This window comes from Daldinia childiae, assembly GCF_008694065.1.
Source record: "Daldinia childiae strain JS-1345 chromosome Unknown Scaffold2, whole genome shotgun sequence".
Classification (NCBI taxonomy): Eukaryota; Fungi; Ascomycota; class Sordariomycetes; order Xylariales; family Hypoxylaceae; genus Daldinia; species Daldinia childiae.
The window spans coordinates 1,719,274-1,740,450 of NW_022984643.1; the positions used below are offsets into that span (position 1 = coordinate 1,719,274).

The 21,177-nt window shown below is 47.3% G+C and overlaps 3 protein-coding genes across 3 annotated transcripts; 1 reads left to right on the forward strand and 2 right to left on the reverse strand.

Moving 5' to 3' along the window:
- Window positions 1-2,022: 2,022 nt before the first annotated feature.
- GL218_01382 (UPF0648 protein C3H5.09c) lies at window positions 2,023-10,317 on the reverse strand (the record flags this gene model as incomplete). Its single annotated transcript, XM_033577849.1, has 1 exon — window positions 2,023-10,317. One exon carries the CDS (start codon window positions 10,315-10,317, stop codon window positions 2,023-2,025), a length of 8,295 nt encoding a protein of 2,764 aa, XP_033438968.1.
- Window positions 10,318-12,114: 1,797 nt separating this feature from the next.
- GL218_01383 (uncharacterized protein) lies at window positions 12,115-14,586 on the reverse strand (the record flags this gene model as incomplete). The annotated part of the gene is made up of 5 exons (XM_033577850.1): window positions 12,115-12,373; window positions 12,433-12,701; window positions 12,771-12,883; window positions 12,940-12,987; window positions 13,041-14,586. 5 exons carry the CDS (start codon window positions 14,584-14,586, stop codon window positions 12,115-12,117), a joined length of 2,235 nt encoding a protein of 744 aa, XP_033438969.1.
- Window positions 14,587-15,476: 890 nt separating this feature from the next.
- Window positions 15,477-20,928, forward strand: GL218_01384 (rRNA biogenesis protein rrp5; the record flags this gene model as incomplete). Its single annotated transcript, XM_033577851.1, has 3 exons — window positions 15,477-15,890; window positions 15,946-20,334; window positions 20,389-20,928. 3 exons carry the CDS (start codon window positions 15,477-15,479, stop codon window positions 20,926-20,928), a joined length of 5,343 nt encoding a protein of 1,780 aa, XP_033438970.1.
- Window positions 20,929-21,177: the final 249 nt, after the last annotated feature.

A 21,177-nucleotide genomic window follows, 5' to 3' on the forward strand; every position in this document is an offset into this window, starting at 1 on the left:
TTTCCCCCGTCCATCGGCATTCCCCTTATCCTGCGGTGACACTTGTTGCTCGTGACTCTGGTGGCTCGAACCTATCAGTTAGGGTTTGAAGGCCGGCGTTGTTCCACAGCGCCTTTGTCTACCTACGGTCGTGCTTTGCGGACTCGCGGAGGGATTTGGAGGAAAGTCCTACGATGACGCATGGGCACGCGAGTGTTGCTCTTGCGTGTGGGCGTTGCCGCTGCTGGTGCTGGTGCTTTTTCTATTCCTACCTATTATTCTGTTCTGTTTGTCTCGCTCTGGTTAAACTTGACTCGCTACGATATTATAATATGGGTTACCTGGTACTTAGCTAGTATCGATGACTGCCAGCCGGTCAGGGACGTATTCGACTCTCTCCATATATGTACCAAAGACCTCACGTATATATACGCACGCGAACTCATACAGACGTAATGACCTACGCTGCCTCTCTCCTACGACCTAAGCTCTTCCCAAGCAAGCCCGCCGCGCAGACGCAATGCCAACACAACCCTCAACCCGACCCGTAACCGACAAAACCACGTCCCCTCCTCCTCCTTCTCCTCCGCCGCCACCGTCACCCACCAACACACCATCGCAAAACCAACCTACTACCACCTCCACTACTACTACTACTACCAAGGACAAAGACTCGGCATCACTACTACTACCGCTACCGCTACCGCAAATGCTCAGCTGCCCATGCCCATGCCACGAGAGCACATGCATGCACGAGGCCCGACCCTGGATCGGCTTCACCAACGCCGCGTACCTAGTGTGCCCGCTGTGCTGGGTAGAAGCGTACACGCGCGCGCACGGCGGCGACCAGCGCTACGGGTACGACTGCGAGACGTATCTGCGGGGTCGGGGCATGGATCCCAAGGTGCCGGCTTCGAAGCAGTGTTAGGTGAAGGCCAGGGGTTAGGGAACAAGAAGAAGAAAAAGAGAAAGTATGGAGAGGGCGAGAAGATAGGGGTGGACGGGTGAAAAGGGGGAAGAAAGGGAAAAGAAGGAGGAGGAGGAGGAGGAGGAGGAGGAGGGATGGATGGTTGTTGAAAGGTAGGATAGGAAGGAATAGCACGCGTAAGTAATATTGGCGTGAGAAGACATGTGTGATAGCTTAATAAGGGGGTTAGCATGCTTGCCCAATGAGGCCTGGATATATCTTAGGATATTTCCAGCCGCAATTCTGGGTTAGCAATTCTTTAAAGTTAGCATGAGATACCCTCCTCTTAAGAGCTTTCGAGTTAATATAGCAAACAAGTTTAACTTGAAAATTAACAGGTAATTGGTTTTATATAATATAAAACTCGTGTTCTGATTTAATATTATCACAGGTAGTTCATACATATTAAAGCACTTTCTAACACAACCTAAAGCTTTCGCTTCCACTCAACGTTGCCAATACGACTTAATATTATCAGGTATATATATCATCAAGTCTCCTACAACCTCTACTCAATATATACTAAAAACTTATGTTAGGTAGGTAAGTATTCATCTTATTCGACTACCAGTATCAATATCAAAAGAACCCATTAATACACCTAATTTTTTTTCCCTTCTCCTCCAATGCAATGCTTATTCTTTCCGTCCCCAACCAAATATATATCGCTGGCAAACTATATATATACTTAAACGCTTATTAGGGAGTCCTAAGGCTATTGTTGCTTGTTGCTGTCTATTTCCGGTGCCTGAGGATTTACCAGCTTCCTAGCCGACCTCAACTCCCTAACTCCGAATGTGTATATGAAAAAAAGGGTGTAAATGCTCATGATAAAAACTGAAGAGAAAATTTAAAAACGACTGTGGCCAACGGTGGAGGCTACCCAAAACGACTTATGGGCTTGGTGCCGTATCCTGTCATCCCTACAATCCATCTAGGTTATCCGGCGAGCCCTTGGGGTTTTATACATATATACGCCTATGCGCCTCTTTGACTTCGGGGGCAATTATCGATTACTTCGTTGATTTATACCGGCCAATATGATCCGACCGCTGCGCCTTGCTCTATTTCGTCTATTACATCCATCTATCTTCGTCGTCATCCTCTTGCTCATCTTCGTGGTTATTCTTAGCGTCGTTGTTATCCCGATCCCTAAGTCGGCTCGTCAACGCATTCAATTTCCCCTTGATGAAGCCCGGACTGCTCGACTTCCTCCCTCTATCTTCAATCATGGTGAAGCCGCTGGTGACACCGCTGCTAGTAGTTGGCCGAAATGGACTCAAGGAATCTGCAGCACTCGCACTCGCGCTAGTTTTGGGGCGAGGCATGTCAATTCCTAGGCCGCTATGCGTACGGTCTATTGGTGTCGGAGGTGTCATCTTAACAAACGAGGGCACAGGTGGTGTATTCCTGGTTTCTATGCTATTACTAAATGCATGACTGTATGAGCGGGACGAAGCAAGACTAGAACTCCGGCTTGGTGGTCGCTGCGGCCCCGGAATGTTTGAATGTGCGCTTCTTATGCTCCTCGGTGGCGACCGTGAGTAATCAACCGGGCTCGTTCCATATAAGCTTGACGAATCATCACTATTGTCGCCGCTATTGGACATACTTGGCGTTGCAAGGAGAACGCTGCTAGTTGCTAGCTCACGCAGCTTGTTTTGCTGTGCTGTGTTAGGCCGATGCTTGCTGAACTTATTACCGATGATAGCACCCGTATGAGAGATGAGTGCCTTAATCACGCGGGATTTAAACGCTAGGGCTAGGTCGAGATTGGACCATGTCTTGTTACGGTATTCGATCGTTGGTAGTCGGAAGACGAAGTCATGCACATCTTCGATATTTCGGTCGCCTCTACCTTTGTAGCTAAGGCAAAGAACAACTGATGGAAGCTTGATATACGCAAAGGTTACGTAGTTTGAGGCGCGCGCTATCATCTTCGTCAAGTCGTCTGAGGGCTTATCGTCTGCGTTGCCAGATTTCCGGGAGAGACCGAACCGCCCGCCCTTCTTGGTTTCGCTATTGTTGACTGCAGCGATCGTTGCGGCTCGGCCAATCCCCGTTTTCTGTGAAGCGGCACCTGATTGAATAGATTCGTATGACGGCTTTTTACTGACCGTCTTCGAGCTAAAGAGCCGGAATACGCTGCCACCATCACCCGAGTGGACGCTTATGGCCTTGGGTTTCTGATAACTGTCTTCGGGCTGACGCGAATCCAAGGTCAAGGTTGGTCGAAGACGGAGCTCTAATGATCCAGCCCGCGTTGAGAACGAAGGCTCCTTGTCAGAGGTGGCAGAACCAAGCCTACTAGAGCTGGACATAGTCTCGTCGGGCACGTCGTCTTCTTCCGTCTCGCCGGGGAAGGTTGACCTTAGAATAAATGGCGAGTCAGACTGCTCGTCGGCCTTATCTTCATCCATCCCAGGGAATATATATTCAAAAAGTTTCTTCCCGACTTCATGTTCGAGCTGGATTCTCATGGGAAATAGATTTACTTCGAAATGGTCCATCACAGGTATGCCTGCTATAGCTTCTAGCATATGCCAGTAGACACGGACCATCTGTTTGCCCTCTAATCCGGCGAAGGCTGCTTTCTCATCCTCAAAGTAAGGAGCAATCATTTCCGGATAGATTGCATCTGGCATAAGATTTAATCCTAACACCTTGCCCACTTGCATCAGGTTGATATGGGATCCGTCGGAGTTATCGGTTCGGTCATACTCGACATCTCTTAGCTGTAATTCGACGAGAGGCTCGTTGTTGTCGCGAATAAGATGCCAAACGATTTCCTTGGCGGAAATAGTCCATCTCAGTAGAGCATTACTCTGCGACGCGTTATCATATTTCCGTTGTGAGGTAGTAATGGCTTTCATCACAAAGAATAATTCATCTTCGCATGCTGCGAGATCGCGTTCTAGAAGCAATCGATCCTTCCATCCCTTCTTATCTAAGTACTTCGAATGGATTTGGAAGTGTGCCTTGATATCCTCTAGTTGACGGATACGCTCCTGCAATCTAGTGACCATTTCTGGGGTTCCTCGAAGGTCGCTGAAGTCCGAGGCCAGTATGATCTTCTCCAACCTCTCATTCCTCGTCTTCTCAAGAGGCTCGCTGTATAGAAGAAGGTCAAGCACGATAACGTACATCGCGTAGTATTGCGACGAATTGCAAAGAGCTCTAGCCTGAGGGAAATCTACCCAGAGACTATCCATCCTGCTTTCGGTACTCTCCGTCGTCAGAGGGTTGGCCTCCGTATTGACTTCGTCATTGTATTTTAACCGGAGAGTATTGAATTTGTCATATCTTAGCGTGGCTGATGTCTCTTGCACAACCCGTTTGAAGCCAAAAGGATCCGACTGGAAATCGTACATAACTTCCATAGGCACCCAAGGCGGCCAGGAGGAACCGGCAGGTGTTCCATATGTATTGCCAGAATACATCGATAGCAGTTGACCCGAGAACCATTTCTGATGCGTCACAAAGAACTGTGCACTGTCCATTCTGAGCAAGAAACGTCGCTGGACTAATCCGCTGACTTGATCAGACAATCTTGCTTTCTCCATAACTTCGACCACCTTGAGTTCCATTCCCTTTCCGGTGATCAGAACAACGTGCTTCTTGTTCTTTTCACTTTGGAGCTGTATTTGCGGTGCGATCAAGCGGACATGGTATGAATTTTGAGGAGCGAATTCTTCTGCTATACCACTAGTGATGTCCTCCATGTTTATATTGGTAGGACCTTCGGTTGAAGAGTATCCATCGGCGTCAACATACTTTCTACCATCTTTCAGGATTTGTTTGATACGGTATTCGATATCCGGGTCAGTTTCACTAGACTGCCTGGTGCTATTTGTGGCTGAAGGATGGCGTGCGTCATTATTGGGGGTATTGGCGGACTTGGTGTTTTGCTTGGCCCTGGTCTGTTCCTCTACAATGTCTAGGATGAACTTGACGGCAGGCCGAGATAGATAGTAGACGAAGCCACGGCGTTGGCTGACTTGGTGGCTATATCGGAGAATGATATTTCGCAGTAAATTGTTCCACTTCAGTTGAACATTGTGGACAACAAACCTGTTCTTGAAGTCGCTCGCAAAGTCGGTCCCTGACGGTATTCTGACTTTTCCATCTCCTGTATCGATCCATTCTCTGGATTCGTGGCTCGTAGACTCAGAATCTCTTGAAGCATCTTGATTATCTGTTGATGTTTTAATTGCTACTTGCTGCAGCATATCTTCCATGAACAATAGCTTTTCTTTCAAGACGGTAGCATGCTTGCTAAGCATCTCGAATTCAGCTTTGATTTCTGGATCATTACCGTTATCACGGATCATACGTAATTCAGCATCACCGATGTTGCGGGTGTTGGCAACAATCTGGGCCTTCAGCTGCTCCAATCGAGACTGGATCAGCTGGAATTGGACTCTCCTAGGATCATCATCCTGGCTCATTATACAGACATGGGTGGGTTCGTCTCCGAAAGGACTCGTGCGGTCAGGGTCTCCATCTATGGTGCCGCCAATATCGGTCTGTCTGAAATATGTCACACGAGGAGCATACGCGAGCGGCAAAATTTTCGTGTCCGGATTTGCTTCTGAGGGTAGGATTGAGTCGAGCTCGACAAAGTCATCCATGTCGATCCAGCTAAAATCATTGTCAGGAATCGTGAAATGGGAAAGGTCTGCACCGTCTTCGTCTTGCTGTGTCATCAAGGTCGAAATCGAATTTTTCTTGATTGCTTCGGTGCTCGTGCCTTTGATACTAGCAGAGACAGCACGAACATCCGCAGATACAAGATCGAGCTGAGCTGCATGAATCTTCATACCAGTTGTTCTACCGTTCGTCTTGTGACCGCGGTCTCGAGTGTTGAACTCTTCTCGGCGCTGGTGGATGTCAAGCATGAAGCTGTCAAACCTGACCTTAATACCCGTAGCCGAAACGGAATTTTCAGAGTAGTCTTCGGCATCTTTATGCTTATATATGTGGCTGAGGAATAGGGGGGCCAAGAGGAGGTTGTACTTGATTGTACCTAGATGCCTTCCAAATTTCTTGCTATTCTTTTCTCTTCCAGGCCATAGAGAACCCTGGCGAATAGGAAGCGACATCGGGCCACTGAATAGAGACCACCAAGCAAAGAAATGAGTGAAAAACCGAGGCGTCAAATGCACGGTATTATAACTTTTAGACGGTTGGATCTCCGACGACGCCCAATCTCGGTCGACTGGTGCTCTGATTGCAATAGAGAGATGTATGTGCTGGCTTCGGAATCCGCGGAAGGCATCATATGGGAGAGAACCGTCCTCGGATTTGGCGTGCTGAGGGGACTTCAAAACCACCTCGTAATGCGGTTTGAACTCAAAGTTCCGCTTCCCGTTTTCGATAGCCTGCTCGAAGACCAGTCCGGCCAACCATTGAACATTACCAGACACTTTCATCACAACCTTCTTGAACGCTGCGCCGGACTTGAAACTATTCTCGCTCGTCATGCTGTCTTCTTCTCCGGCTCGGCGCGACGCCTCTCTAACCTGGTGGCTGTAGTCTGGTATTGCAAGGACATATTCACCGCTATCGACGGTCATGAACTTCTTCGGGTCGTCTTCGGTATGAACATTCCATCGAACATTATTTCGCCAACACATCAAGAAACCTGCGCCGTTACCAGTGACATTGTAGGGGTCCCTAGTGCCCTTCAAAGCAAGGTGAACATCGCCGTCTTCCTTCCATGCAGCCCGAACCCGAGAATGAAAATTGAGCCTGATCTTATCCCAGAACCCTACACGTTCCGAAGGATCCAATTGTGGCTTTGTGAACGACTCAATAGCCATCATCATATCTTGAATTGCCGGTTGATACGAAGGGCCCCAGGTAATCCTGGTAGGATATGCGGTATTGATGTCAACATGCATGTCTGAGTAGGACTTCACGGGTCCAATAGTGCGGCGAACGTCGATAGCGAAACTTCCATTCGGCCTTCCTGGCTCTGAATTGTCTGGTGGAGTAATCTGAACTCTGATTCTACGAGATGATTCACTGCCGTGGAATTCTTCTGCGATAACGAAGTCCGTTTTGAGCGATAAAGCCGCAAGTCTCGATGATTGGCCAGACTTGGTAGCAGGAACATGAAGTAAGGGTAGAGGATAGTCCCGGAGGCTAACCCTTGCCTCACCCATATTGATCTGGACATTCATAGGTACGAGGAGGGAATATTTCATATCCTTGGGCATTCCCTTTCCGACTTCATGTAGAAAATCTGGTAGCTTCTGGATTGGGAATGACGGCTTGTCAATCACTATTTGTAGATCTGTTATCACAGTTGCCATCAGCGCCGGTCGTTGAGGCACTTCAAGTATTTTCTCATTGTCCTCGACATCGTCAGGAACTTCATCAGGACCCCAGAATAAGCCGCGCAGCTCCTTCATACCATTTCTCGCCATCGCATAATGGCGATCAATACGTCTCTTCCAGCTTTGGGCATTATGCTGATGGAGTTTAGTTCTAGCTTCCTGAATTGAGACGTGTGCGCTACCACTCATGCCACGAATTGTTTCCGGGTCGTATCGAGGGTTCCTGCTTCTCGGCGCTTCGCTAGAAGAACGCTCTGCACGGCCAAATTGTGAGAGACCGTCTTCACTCCTGCTTCTTACAAAAGAAGCATTCGAGGCTGCCGTTCGTCCTCTCGTCATCACCGATCGATTCCTAATCCGATTCGACTCTTTCCTTATTTCTTCTTCGTGGATCTTCTTCACTTTAACCCGATAAGCCTCCTCACGAGCAAGCCGCTGCAATTGCTCAACACGCCCAGCCCTGTAAATCATTCCTAACTTCCATTCAAAAGCGCCGTCTTCAAGTTCAAATAAAAGAGTGCGGGTTCTCAAGGAGATCTTCGGGACGTTCTTTGGGCCTTCTGGTGCCTTATCTAGGATATATTCGTTCGTGCCTGTCTTAAAGCGGTGGTGCAGTTGTTCGCTCGCCTTGATGACATTGATGATGTTGTCGGATATCTGGCTGATAATAAGCTCATGAGGTACCGCTAGCCGCATAGCATCGGTCACTATATCAAACATTTTATCGTCGTGATAACCACCAGTTGACATTTTCCTACGTGACTGGCGGTAGTCTAGACGGATAGTCTTAATGCTTGCAATGCGTGCCCAAACTCCTCGCATTCGAGGCGCACCAGCATATAGTCGGATCAATTTTGAGAAAAAGAACGGGGGTGACCACCTATGTCTGCCAGCTTCCATGGCATATATCTGCATCATCAAAGGGGGATCAGAGGGCATTTCGGCTTTGATCTGGATAAGGGAGGCTTTGATATCATATGAGACAAGCTCCTTCGAGTACCGTGGGAATTTATCCATCTGATCAGCAAGGGGTGAGTCGGGTGATATCAATGGAGGGCTCAAGTATCCTGTCTTTGGACTGGCTGGCGTCGGCGGTTGAGGTCCCGCTCCCGCTCCTGGTCCCCTCGTGAACGCATTTCGCAAAACCATGACAGCCACACCTATGGAGTAGTGTCGGTAAAGCGAATAATGAACACGTAAAGTTCTCATATGGGAATGGACATGAAGAATTGGACCCTGAGCATCACTATGTGTCGAGAGAGCCACCTCGAAGCGAGGCATTTGAACAAAAGGCTCAGCTTCCCATTTCTCTGGTGCCTCAACTATGAAAGCCTCCAGATTTCGCGTATGGAGAGTCAGTCTTCGTCCATCGCCCTCAATCTGCTGCTTTTTGCGCGGGGATGGCGGTACAGCAACCGAACTCAAGAAATCCGCATCAGGTATGAAAGATCGGCTAGCCGTCCGTCTTCGAGACGCTGGTCGATTCCGTAACGAATCTAACCTATGAGCTCGATACTCCGTCGACCACGATTCCATTTGTAGCACGACGCCTCGAGTATTCCCCGGAAAATCTTCATCGATGCCCGTAATTTCAGCACTGAAATCTTCAACTTGTACTGAAAAATGAAGCAGCCACGATGGCAGGGCACGAACGATATTCTGAGATTTTTGCATCTTTGACCCCGCCCTCTTGTCAGGCTCAACATCTAGCTTAAGTTGACGAACGATTTGGCGCAGACCTTTAGTTATCTCTGGGCGGGTCATACGAATTGCAAAGGTCTGGAGTTGACCGTTGGCAATTACATGGACATCAGGAGTTGCTGACAGCTGCACTTTGAGGTCAAATGACTCCGTATCTATTAAGTCGAAGCGACTGCCCTGAGTAGTTTGATAATAAAGATGATGGGTTTGAAGTCGGAAGGATGATACCAAAGAATAGTGTAAGTCTTCAACTGCAGAATGGAAGGACTCGAGGTCAAGCGAGATAGAGGAAATGGAAGAGATGATCAAGTCGAAGTCATCCGGATCGTTTGTCTTTTCAACTGGAGGTAAAGCTATCCTTAGGACTGGTTCATGCATAGAAAACTTGATATTAGCTTTCGGTAATAGGCGAGAGATAAGCATATGCCTCTGTTGTACGTGGGCTTTTGGTGCCTTCGGCCGGGGTTGGAGAAGAGCAAGAAGCACGGGAAGATGTTTTGGATAAAGATCCACCGAAGGTGAGGTAACGACAGAGTTCGCAAAGAGTATATTGGCATTTCGCTCTTCAGCGCTTCCAACATCAGAGAGCTCTACCGTTTTCGAGGGCAGGGTAGTTTTCACGGTCGTAGTGGCCATGGGAATATACACTATCCTTTCTGGTCTACCATTGCCATCATCGAGCCCAACAGAAATGGACAGGGCCGCGCCCAGAGCCTCGTGAGCAATGTCCTTTGAAGGAAAGTACATGCGATGTGCCGGAGACTTGGGGTCCAAGCGATGTAAGTCTATACCAACCTCCTTCATAGATGCATTCAACAATAAAGGCGAACCAGCTGATTTCACAGCATTCACCTTCTTCGAGAGGCTGACAAAGCTCACTGCAAATTGGACTTCCTTAATTCCTCGAAGGATAGAGCTCACGAACTCTTTAGAATCAGACACCGTCTGCATTAACTCTTGGTCCGTACTGCCCGGCTGATCAATTTCTTGTAAGACCTTGTCGACCGAAACCTCAATTGACTCAGCCTGCGTGTACGTATTTGAGTTCTGACGCTTGGATTTTTGATAACGCTCGACAAAATTTCGTACATCGTCGTAAGGAACGTGTAGTCTGCCAAGTTTAAGTGCAATAGCTGCATCCCGTAAACCATCCAAATTCTCATAGAGGAACCCATGGATGTTCAGCGTAGCACTGTCCAGAATCTCAATGGCCTCGGCTCCCTTGGCCGTGAACAGAACGCTTCGTAAGGTGACGATCCATTCAGCAGAATGCTGATGACGCTGCTTTTCGGAACTTGTTTGGAAGAAAAAACGTGCGCGGTCCACCATACGATTCCGAGTATCCAAGGCTATTGTAAAGCTGCCAAATTGTATTTTCCCAGCATCTACAATATTAAGCATAGAGTCGGTAGCCACGACATCTACCATACGAAGCCAACGAACATTTCGGTGTAGCTTCTTCACGCGCTCTTTGATCTTTGTAAGCTGTTTCCAAGTGGCACTGCGAGCAGACTTAAAAGCAGCTCGCCTTGAAGGTTGCTTTTTAGGTAGGGCTTTCGTTGCAATAGGCGGCTTCAGTCCTTTACCACCATCGTCGTCGCTCTCACTCTCGCTAGTATCGGCCCCTGCATGTTTTTGTCCCTCGAGAACTTTGATATCGACAGTTACGGCGAGTTCGCTTACGACGATGCTGAGCCAAGTCGGCTGGGAGAAGGTCGGACGGTGGACATTGAGGCCCAAGCCGCGGATCTCGATCTTGATGCCATCCTTGGGGGTATAAGCTAGTCGACGGAGCGAGAAATACCCAATTCGTTGTATAGATATTCCTGTTACTATACGGACTACGGCGAATAAGACGAAGGACGAGAGGTATAGGAGGACGAATACGCCAAAGACGAAGGTCGGATTTAAGAGTGCCATAGCACCTTATGGCAAGGCGCGTGCCGCGTTGCTAGTTTACGAATATAATATTAGCATAATTGGCTACGAGACTAAATATCTCTTTTTGTCCTTACATTATCACTTCGCGTGCTTGCTCTCCCTGCATCATCCGAGTGGTCGGGATAGGCGTTAATCCATAATCGTTGCTTGTCGAAGTTAGAACGGCGATAAAGACACGGATAGCTTTGTTCTTAGGTGGTATTTGAACGTGTGCCTAATGATTATAAAATCTCCGGATTTGTCCCTACTCGGATTTATAGATAGCTATTAGTCAACTGAACAATAGCTCTAGATGTCTAGGACTAAGGGATCACAGCTGCTACCTCTAGGAAAGGGATCGCAAATCGTAACAAATGGGAAGGAGGATTAGAAAAGGCTACGATAGGAAAGAGATAGGAAAAGAGATGGGTAAGGGTAATGCACGTCACAATGCAGCCGCATTGGTGGAAATCCCACGCTAAAATAAGGGTTGTACAGTGTACAAGACGCCAAAGAAGGGCAAAGACAGGGCAAAAGACAGGGCAAGACAAGCCCCTAACGTGGGTTTACATATTACATGAGAACCCACTTAATTGGAAGTCTAGATTAATAACTCGGGAGACACATGATTAACAAAGAAGCAAAAGAATTCAAAATAACTCACCTCAAAGAATTTCTTAAAAAATATTTAATATGCTAGTTATATAGTTCCTAATAACAACACAGAGAGAAGAAATTCGGATTATGTCGAGTTTATATAACAAGCAGGCAGAGTTTTATGTTTTCTAGACTTCTTCATTTATTTGGTAGTAGGTATATGATAGTAAAATGAGCAAACTTCGGTTCCTCCCGTCCCGCAGAGGTCTCCAGTGCTCATTCAAGCTCATTCAATTATTAGTGGATCTGTCTATCCTAATATGTAATGGAGGTACTCATTTCACTTTGATTCTCTAAACTCCGGCGAGTTCAAAATAATCTCCTGAGGCTATGTAATATCGCCAGTCAAAACTGTACAAATCAACGGGTGTATGTAAAACATTCTCGCTAAGCCCCAACGTTTCCAAGAAGAAAACCTCCATGTATTCCCTCCTTAAAGTCAACCGTGCAACTCCTTGCATGCTTCCAAAAATGACCAGTTCCCCCTGAGTAAAATCAAAGTTGTCGAGTTCCCATAAATTAGGTACTTATTACAGTACATCGTTGATACTAGAGCTTTGACCGGACAACCTCTAGCCTGTACTTGACGTCTTTGAGTGCCTTAGTGCTAGGCGACCAATCGTCAAACTGCTTTAGCAGTTCCGTCGTCTCCGAGTACAATTCTGTCTTAACAAACTCCTCTTCTAGTAATCCACGCATAATCCAAGGCAACAGAAAGGGGTTTGGATTTGCCAATTTCTCTTGCCTCTGAATTCGGCATGGGACGCCAGAAACATTAGTAGTCTCGAGAGCGTGTGAAATTGCCAAGCTTTAGCGTATTAGTACTGTTTAAACATTCATCTAGAAGCCATTTAAATAAAAACTCACTCGTAAACTCGCTCATCGTCATAAAGCCTCGAATGGCCCTCTCCAGAATAGAGACTACCGGCTAGTGGTATGGAGAGCTCACGGATGAGGCCGTGATCGGATATCCCCAGGTTTCGCAGTTTCAGTGCGAACCCAACTAGATGAGCAATGAAATCTGGAGCGTGAATACGTCCATCTATGAATACAGCGCGGTATATGTAAGGATGTGAAGCTGGCGCATTGATCGCGGATTCCATAGGAACCAGTTGATCATCAATGCTGCCAATGTACTGCGATATTTAGTATTCATCATGATCAATTGCCAGAGCGCAATGAAACTAGATTTCTCTAATACTCACAGTGATACGAGCTCCATAATTAACAACAGCTTCAAGTGAATGTTGGTATCTCTTGGATATTTCGCTTTCGGGGTCGGCAAACTGCCATAACTCAGCAGCAGAGCCCATCAACACTATAGCATTCCATGTTAGTAACTTCCATTTACAAATAGCTATGGTAAACACTTACTACCCATGCCGGACTTGTAGTCAGGGAAAGGCCCAAGCGAAACACCAGCTAATCGACAGTGTTAGCAGCCAGTATTACACTAACCATCGCCAGTTACTTACCCATAGCGCAAACCCCAACTTTCGAGTTAGTGATGATGCCCAAATCTATTAGCTTTTCAAGGAGCATTAAGCCAACAGGGACTCCTTGAGAATGACAAGCTAAAACAATAAAGTCTGCGCCACGGATATGCTCTATCCAGTTTAGGAGAAGCTTCCAGAGGTTATCGACCCTATCCGCAATCTTTCCTTCACCCTCAAGAGCGACTTTTTCAATCTCACAGTCCCCACAACCGTGACTCTCTGCCCACCTCCGTATCGCCTCAGCGCCATGGTTCGCAAAGCGAATCGAGGTCCCTGTCGGCTGGCCAATCATCGGCCTCAGAAATGATGCCGGGAAAAGACCGTGGATGCCAATCGCAACGGCTTTCTTGATTTTCGGTGGTTCTTTAACAAGAAATACGTGATTTGTAGGGGGCTGTTGCGTCCGCAGTAGCAATTGTGTAATCTGCTTAACGATTGATGGGTTGTTCTTCATACGATACGTATTACGAAAGGAAGGCAGAAGCAGATTCGGTGCAGACGACTTGCTTGAACCCGGAGCAGATGATTTCGGTGGTGCAGTCTTCGTAGACACGTCTGACTGTGGAGTCCCTGGTCTTGATATCTGCTCACCGATATCTAGAGACTGAGGTCGTATCCTCTTGTTCTTCTTAGAGGAGTTCACCCTACTAGGTGCCTCCTTCAACGTCTTGACTGAAGCTTCTTTTACTGGCATTTCACTTCCATTAACCTCGACACTGGTCGAGTGTCTCGGATTCGCCTCCGAACCGTCCCCCATAATAGCCAACTCGCCGGATTCTGGCGTAGCGGCCATTTTCGTGTTGCTTTTCTGGCCTGTATCTCTGGACCAAAAAGCCCACGTCGAACTAACAGACGGCTGGCTCACTTCTACCGGCTTCGAAGGTGGGTCATCTTCCATAACTACGTCTTGGTTTCCCTTCAGTGTAGATTCTTGAGCCGGTAGTGTATCAGTCGGCGTTTGCGCAGAGTTTTCTGGTACAGAGGGCGTTGCTGATGAGTACCAATATCCAAACCAAGAGCTCGACGGCTTAGTAGAAGTAGATTCAATAGGTTCCGTCGGGGTCTGGTCAGGTTGAGGAGGTTGAGGAAGTTTGGAAGAGGGTTGAGATGTATCTAGTTCCATATTTTCGGGCTCTTTAGGAGGATCGACTTCCATACTTTCGTCCTTCGGGGTAACCACCTCTGGGGCTGATGATCTGCCAAACCACCCCAGCCAACTAGAAGAGGCCTGAGGTGGTTGCGTTGCTCCTGTTGAAGCTTGAGTCTCGCTTTTGTTCACGGTCGCATCGGGAGCCTCTTGGTCCTTTATCGCCTCCATTTCATCATTTTTTCTAGTATCAGCAGCATTATCTGCTTCCCGAGCTTTTACAGATTTGCTATCATCTTGTTCAGGCCGCAGAGGTACTTCGGTAATTTTGGGCAGTGCTTTAGTAGATTGACCATCGGATTCAACAGAATCGTTATCCTTCTTAGTTTCGAAACGGCTAAAGTCGGGAACAGCGTCGGGACGTAGAGTGCCACCCATGATAGTCTGATGTGAGACTTGAGTTGAGGCAGACGACTTTGGTACTCGTGGCCAAGAGCCATACCAACTTCGAGGCTTGCGCACCTGCGACATAGAAATCCTCTAATTAGTAGTAAGTTCTAAGATATGATTTGGTCATATAGTATATTGCAGACCTGCTTTAAATCATTAGGTCTTGTAGATTTTGACGTAGATGCAGATGAATTTGAATTATCTCGCTTCGTGGGTGGCATCGACTGGCCCGAAGCTAGAGAGGGTTGTGACGCAACACCGCCGTTGGCGTTGGTGTTGGTGTTGGCATCACTGTTCTCTCTAGTAGAGGGATTCGGTTTCGCACGCTTCCGGGGAATCATAATGGTTTATGATGTAGAATTTGAGAAATCAGCTCCATAGAAGGAATACTTTCCTACTAAGTTTCGTTATTATTCTATGTTGCACTACGTAACCTTTCAGTTTCAGTAGGAAACCATGTTAAGATAGGTACCTACCTACCTAACCTAAGGTAAGTACATAATACTATTGCACACATGTGCTTCTAATCCTAGGTCCTAGGTACAGGCCTCGGAAGCAAAGCTGCATTATGGCGGGAAAGTGGGACACCTAGCTCCTTGTAAATCCAAATATACGCCAATGGGAGGCGATAATAGGTGGGGGGTGCCTGCTAACTCCTAGACCCTGCAGCAGCTGAGCAGACTCAGATATTGATCATTTGCGTACCCACTATAGATTCTTATCGATAATCGATAACTGACTATCGCGAAAAAAAGTTACCCTGCGCAGAAGATTGAAAGCAAAGTTTCAAGTAGGAACAATCTTAGCATATTTAACAATTGTATAAGCCCTCCACCGAACGGGCGCAATTTTACTAGCAAATTGCTATGATATAGGCAATGAGCTCACTCAAGAGGAAAGATGCCCCTGGGGCGGCATCAATTGCAAAACCCACGAAAGCGCATAGCGACTCGCGGCCATCGAAGCGATCCAAGCCCGACAAGACCTCTGAGAATAATGATGCGAAGTCGAATTCGAATTCGAAACCCACTAGCACATCTACTGTCTCTCGCTTAAAGGAAGATGAACCTCTATTTCCTCGTGGAGGTGGCAGCGTCCTCACTCCACTTGAGCACAAACAGATCTCCATACAGGCGAAACAAGACGTTCTATTCGAGCAAGCGTCCGGGCAGAGTACGAACAAACCAGACCGTATTTCCAAGAAGAAGAGAGTCAAGGTATCGAAGGATGGAAAATCTGGAAAGTCTCAGCAGGATGAAGAGAGTACAAAGGTCGAAAGTCTCAACTACAAGGTTTGTTCCAAATAACCATCGTATACTATTCGGATTTGCTGCTAATAATTTCTAGCGGTTGGTTAAAGGCTCTCTAGTTCTCGGCCAGGTAGCGGAAATTAGTCCTCTAGAGCTTGTTCTGTCCCTACCAAACAATCTCTCTGGTCATGTGCCAATTACTGCTATTTCCGACACTTTAAACGAGAAGATAGCAGCCGAGGCGGCCAAAGACGAGGAAGATGACGAGGTCGAAGATGGTCTCGACCTACAGACTATCTTCAAGATTGGCCAGTATCTTCGCGCCTATGTCACATCAACTATTGAAGAGTCGACAGCCGCTTCTGCTAAACCTAAAAGGCGTATTGAATTAACATTGCGTCCAGCTCTCGCAAATACAGGTTTATCCGGTCAGGATGTTGTTACCAACTCTACTGTCATGGCAACAGTCCTTAGTGCCGAGGACCATGGTTTCGTCATGGAACTAGGTATATCTGATTCAGATCTGCGAGGATTCTTACCTCGAAAAGAGTTAGCAGAAGACATGACGGATTCTCAACTACAGCCTGGAAGTGTCGTCTTATGTCTCGTGACAGGGAAAGGTACTAACGGCAAAGTTGCTCAGTTGACTACTCTCCCGAACAAAATTGGGAGAGTCCAAAACTATGCATCAGAAGCGACCACAATTAACACGTTCTTACCAGGATCCGCGGTAGAATTCATGGTAACAGATATTGCCAAACGTGGAATACTAGGAAAAGTCATGGGTTCCCTGGATGTTACGGCTGATCTAATCCATTCAGGTCTTGGACCCAAGGCCCTAGACTTGGAATCCACGTATAAGATTGGGAAGAAGTATAAGGCTCGCGTAGTATGCAACTTCCCAGCCGCCAATGATCCAAAATTAGGTATCTCGTTGCTAGACCACGTGGTGTCCTTGAAATCAAAGTCGACTCCTTCGGGTGAGCTACCTCCAAAAGCTCTCCCTATATCATCAATGGTGGAACAATGCAAGGTTATCAAGGTTGATCCAGAAGTCGGCCTGTTTGTTGATGTAGGTGTCGAAGGAACACCTGGGTTTGTGCATATATCTAGGGTCAAAGATGGCAAGATCGATATGCTGTCCGAGTCTTCTGGCCCCTTTAAAACAGATTCCGTGCACCGTGGTCGAGTAGTAGGCTACAATGCTATTGACGGCATGTTCCATTTATCGTTCGAGAAGCACATCCTAGAGCAGCCATTCCTGCGCATCGAAGATATACCCATAGGTGAAGTTGTCAATGGGGAGATTGAGAAGTTGATGGTGAATCAAGATGGCGTCAGTGGCCTGCTTGTTAAGCTTGCAGAGGGTATTGTTGGCTTTGTTCCGGAAATGCATTTGGCAGATGTTCGACTACAACATCCCGAGAAGAAATTTCGAGAAGGACTCAAAGTTAAAGCTCGAGTGCTTTCAACCGATCTAGTCAAACGACAAGTCAAGCTTACGTTGAAGAAGACGCTTGTAAACTCCGAAGCGGTCCCTCTAAAGTCGTTTAACGAAGTTACTGTGGGTATGCAAGTTCCGGGTACCATCATCAAGGTGTTTCCCAACGGTGCCATCGTACAATTTTACGGTACGCTCAGAGGATTTTTGCCAGTTTCGGAAATGAGCGAGGCGTACATTCAAGATCCAAAAGAGCATTTCCGTATTGGTCAGGTTGTCAGCGTACACGTCTTAAGTTTCGATGTAGAGGCACGAAAACTCTTCGTTTCCTGCAAAGACCCTTCCGCCTTTGGTCTCGACAAACAAAATGCCCTCAAAAAACTCCAGCTCGGAGATGTCGTCTCTGCTAAAGTTGTGCAGAAAACCGAGGACGATGTGTTTGTCGAGTTAACTGACAACTCTCTGAAGGCTATGTTATCTGTATGGCATCTGGCCGATCGACCCAACAAATGCCAATCTGCCTTAAAACACATCCGCGTTGGACAGACCCTCAACGATCTCGTTGTCCTAGAGAAGAATGAAGGTCGTCGATACATAGCGTTATCGAAGAAGCCTAGCTTCGCTAAGGCGAATAAGGATGGAAAGCTTCTCACATCCTTAGAAGGAGCTAAAGTCGGTGACCTTCGGCAAGGTTTCGTAAGAAATATTACCGCCACGGCTGCCTTCGTGCAGTTCTGTGGTCAGCTCACTGCCTTGCTACCCAAGTCAAAATTGCCCCAGGAAGATCAAAAGAAGACAGACTTTGGACTAGAAAAATACCAACCAATACTTGTTAAGATTGATTCTGTGGACAGAGATCGTGGCAGGATTGTTGCTGCTTCCCCCTTGCTTGAAGATGATGAGGGCCCGAAGAACGACACCTCCACCGTATCGAACAAGATTGAGAACCCGGTGGACGAGAGTATTTCCTCGACTGATGATATATTCATAGGCAAAATTGGCAAGGCCAAAATCACATCGGTTAAGAATACGCAACTCAACGTTAAGCTTTCCGACGACATACAAGGCCGTGTTGATGTTTCCCAAGCATTCGACTCCTGGGACAAGATTTCAAACCCGAAGTCCCCATTGAGTACATTTCGAGTGAACAGCACAATTACAGTTCGAATTTTGGGTGTCCACGATGCCAGAAATCATCGCTTCTTACCCATATCGCACCGATCAACTCACTCGGTCCTTGAGCTGTCTGCAAGACCGAGCGACTTAAAGAAAGACGCTCCGGAGGTTTTATCATATGATAAATTAAAGCCTGGCTCTACTCATGTGGGCTTCGTCAATAATGTTGATAATAATTCCCTTTGGGTAACTCTCTCGCCTAATGTGCGAGGCAGGATCAACACCCTAGAGATATCAGACGACGTTTCTCAACTCGAGAATCTAGCTTCGAGCTTCCCGATCGGGTCCGCGTTAAAAGTTCATGTTCTCACAGTTAATGCAGCCGAAGGCCGTCTCGATCTCTCAGCACGTTCTGCAGGCTCATCAGCAAATCTCACTTGGGAAACAGTCAAACAGAACATGGTTCTTCCCGGTCGGATTACAAAGATTAACGAACGGCAGATCATCGTGCAACTCAGCGATGTTGTCTCTGGTCCTGTGCATTTAATAGACGTTAGCGATGATTACGGCGAAGCAAACACGCTTTCTTACAATAAGAATGACATTACCAGAGTTTCAGTTGTCGAAGTTGATAAGAGCAACAAGAAAATCCGGCTCTCGACCCGTCCTTCGAGGGTGTTAAATTCTTCTTTGCCTATTAAAGACCGCGAAGTCACCAAAGCATCTCAAGTTAGTGTCGGTGATATTGTTAGAGGATTCGTGAAGAATGTCTCCGACAAGGGCTTATTCGTGAGTCTCGGCGGAAATGTAACAGCAATGGTCAGGATCTCGGATCTTTCAGATAGATACCTCAAGGACTGGAAGGATGAGTATCAGATTGACCAGCTTGTCAAGGGCCGAATAATCTCAGTAGATTCCGACACAGGCCATATACAGATGAGCCTCAAGGCTTCAGTCGTTGACAAAGATTTTGTTCCGCTCATCAATTATTCAGACCTCCGTGAAGGCCAAATAATCACGGGCAAGGTCCGAAAAGTGGAAGAATTCGGCGCATTCATTGTCATCGAAGGCTCTGCGAATGTTAGCGGGTTATGTCACCGTAGCGAGATGGCTGAAAAGGCTGTCCAGGATGCACGAAAGCTCTTTGCCGAGGGCGACATAGTCAAGGCAATCATCCTAAAGCTTGATAAGCAGAAGAAGCGAATAAGCTTTGGCTTAAAGCCCTCATACTTTGAGGGTGTAGATGATATGGATGTCGACGACAGTGACGAGGATGAAGATACCGGTGCCGCACTATTAAGAGATTCGGACGATGACGATGACGATGACGAGATGGAGGATGCTGCTACCTCTGTAGTTATAAGAGGGACCGGTAATGACTCGGAAGCAGAAGATACCGATGATGAGGATACTAAAATGGCAGACAAGGAGGGCGACGACATTGCTCCTCTCGACGCTGGCGGGTTTGACTGGTCTACCAATGCGCTTGACAAGGTCGACGAGGCATATAATGATGCAGACGAAGATGCGAGCGCAACACAGAAAAAGAAGAAGCGAAGAAAGCCGCAAATCGAGGTAGACAAGAGCGGTGACCTAGACGCGTTTGGTCCCAGGACAGCTGTTGACTATGAGCAACTCCTCAACCGTCAGCCTAATTCGTCCGCATTATGGATCGAGTATATGGCTCACCAGATGCAAGTCAGCGAACTCGCCAAAGCCCGCGAGGTAGCTGAGCGTGCTATCACAACCATTAGTAGTACTGAAGAGACGGAAAAGCTTAATACTTGGATCGCCTATCTTAATCTTGAAGTCCGATTCGGCAACGAAGACAGCGTCGACGAAGTCTTCAGGCGTGCTTGCCAGGTCAACGATCAGCAAGAGGTTTACCAACGCTTGGCCAGCATCTACATCCAGGAGGATAAGGCTGGGGTAAGTCGTATTTCAACTTCACTCTTATATACACCAATGCTAATAATACTATAGAAGGCGGATGACCTTTTCCAAACTCTCGTCAAGAAGTTCGGCGCAGAATCACCGGAGGTCTGGTACAACTACGCACACTGGCTGCATGCCGTCCAGAATCAACCCGAACGTGCTCGAGCCCTTCTACCTCGGGCTACCCAGGCGCTTCCGAACCACGCGCGCTTCCCGCTGATGATTAAGTTTGCAGCGCTCGAGTTTAACTCGCCACACCGAAATCCAGAACTGGGACGCACTATGTTCGAAGGCTTACTGGCTACCTTCCCTAAGCGCTTTGACCTCTGGAACCAGCTGCTCGACCACGAGGATGTACCCGGCGCCGACAAGACTGCCATCCGCGACATATTTGAGCGCGCTATCCGGGTCAAAGGGTTGAAGGCTAGGGCGGCGAAGAAGTGGTTCAAGAGATGGGCCGACTGGGAGGAGAAAAACGGCGATACGAAAAGTAGGGAGAGAGTTAGTGCTAAGGCTGCTGAATGGGTGAGATCTAGGGCTGAGGCTAAGACAGCGAAGGAGGACGAGGAAGAGGATGATGATGAGTAGATGGTACCTTACTTGTCTTTTGCGCAATCAAGCATCGGGTTACTTCATCTTCGCAACATAAGCTGTTGTATATGGGTTAGGTGACGATCTATATAATCTCAAGTATATATTTAACAGTGCGTAATTCAAAGCATTGAGTACGCTGATGAATATCTATTATTAAATGAAGTTACTTTTGCTACTATCCCACTAGGGGTAAAGAAGCACTACAAATTATACAACATGCATCGAGTCAATATACATCTAGGT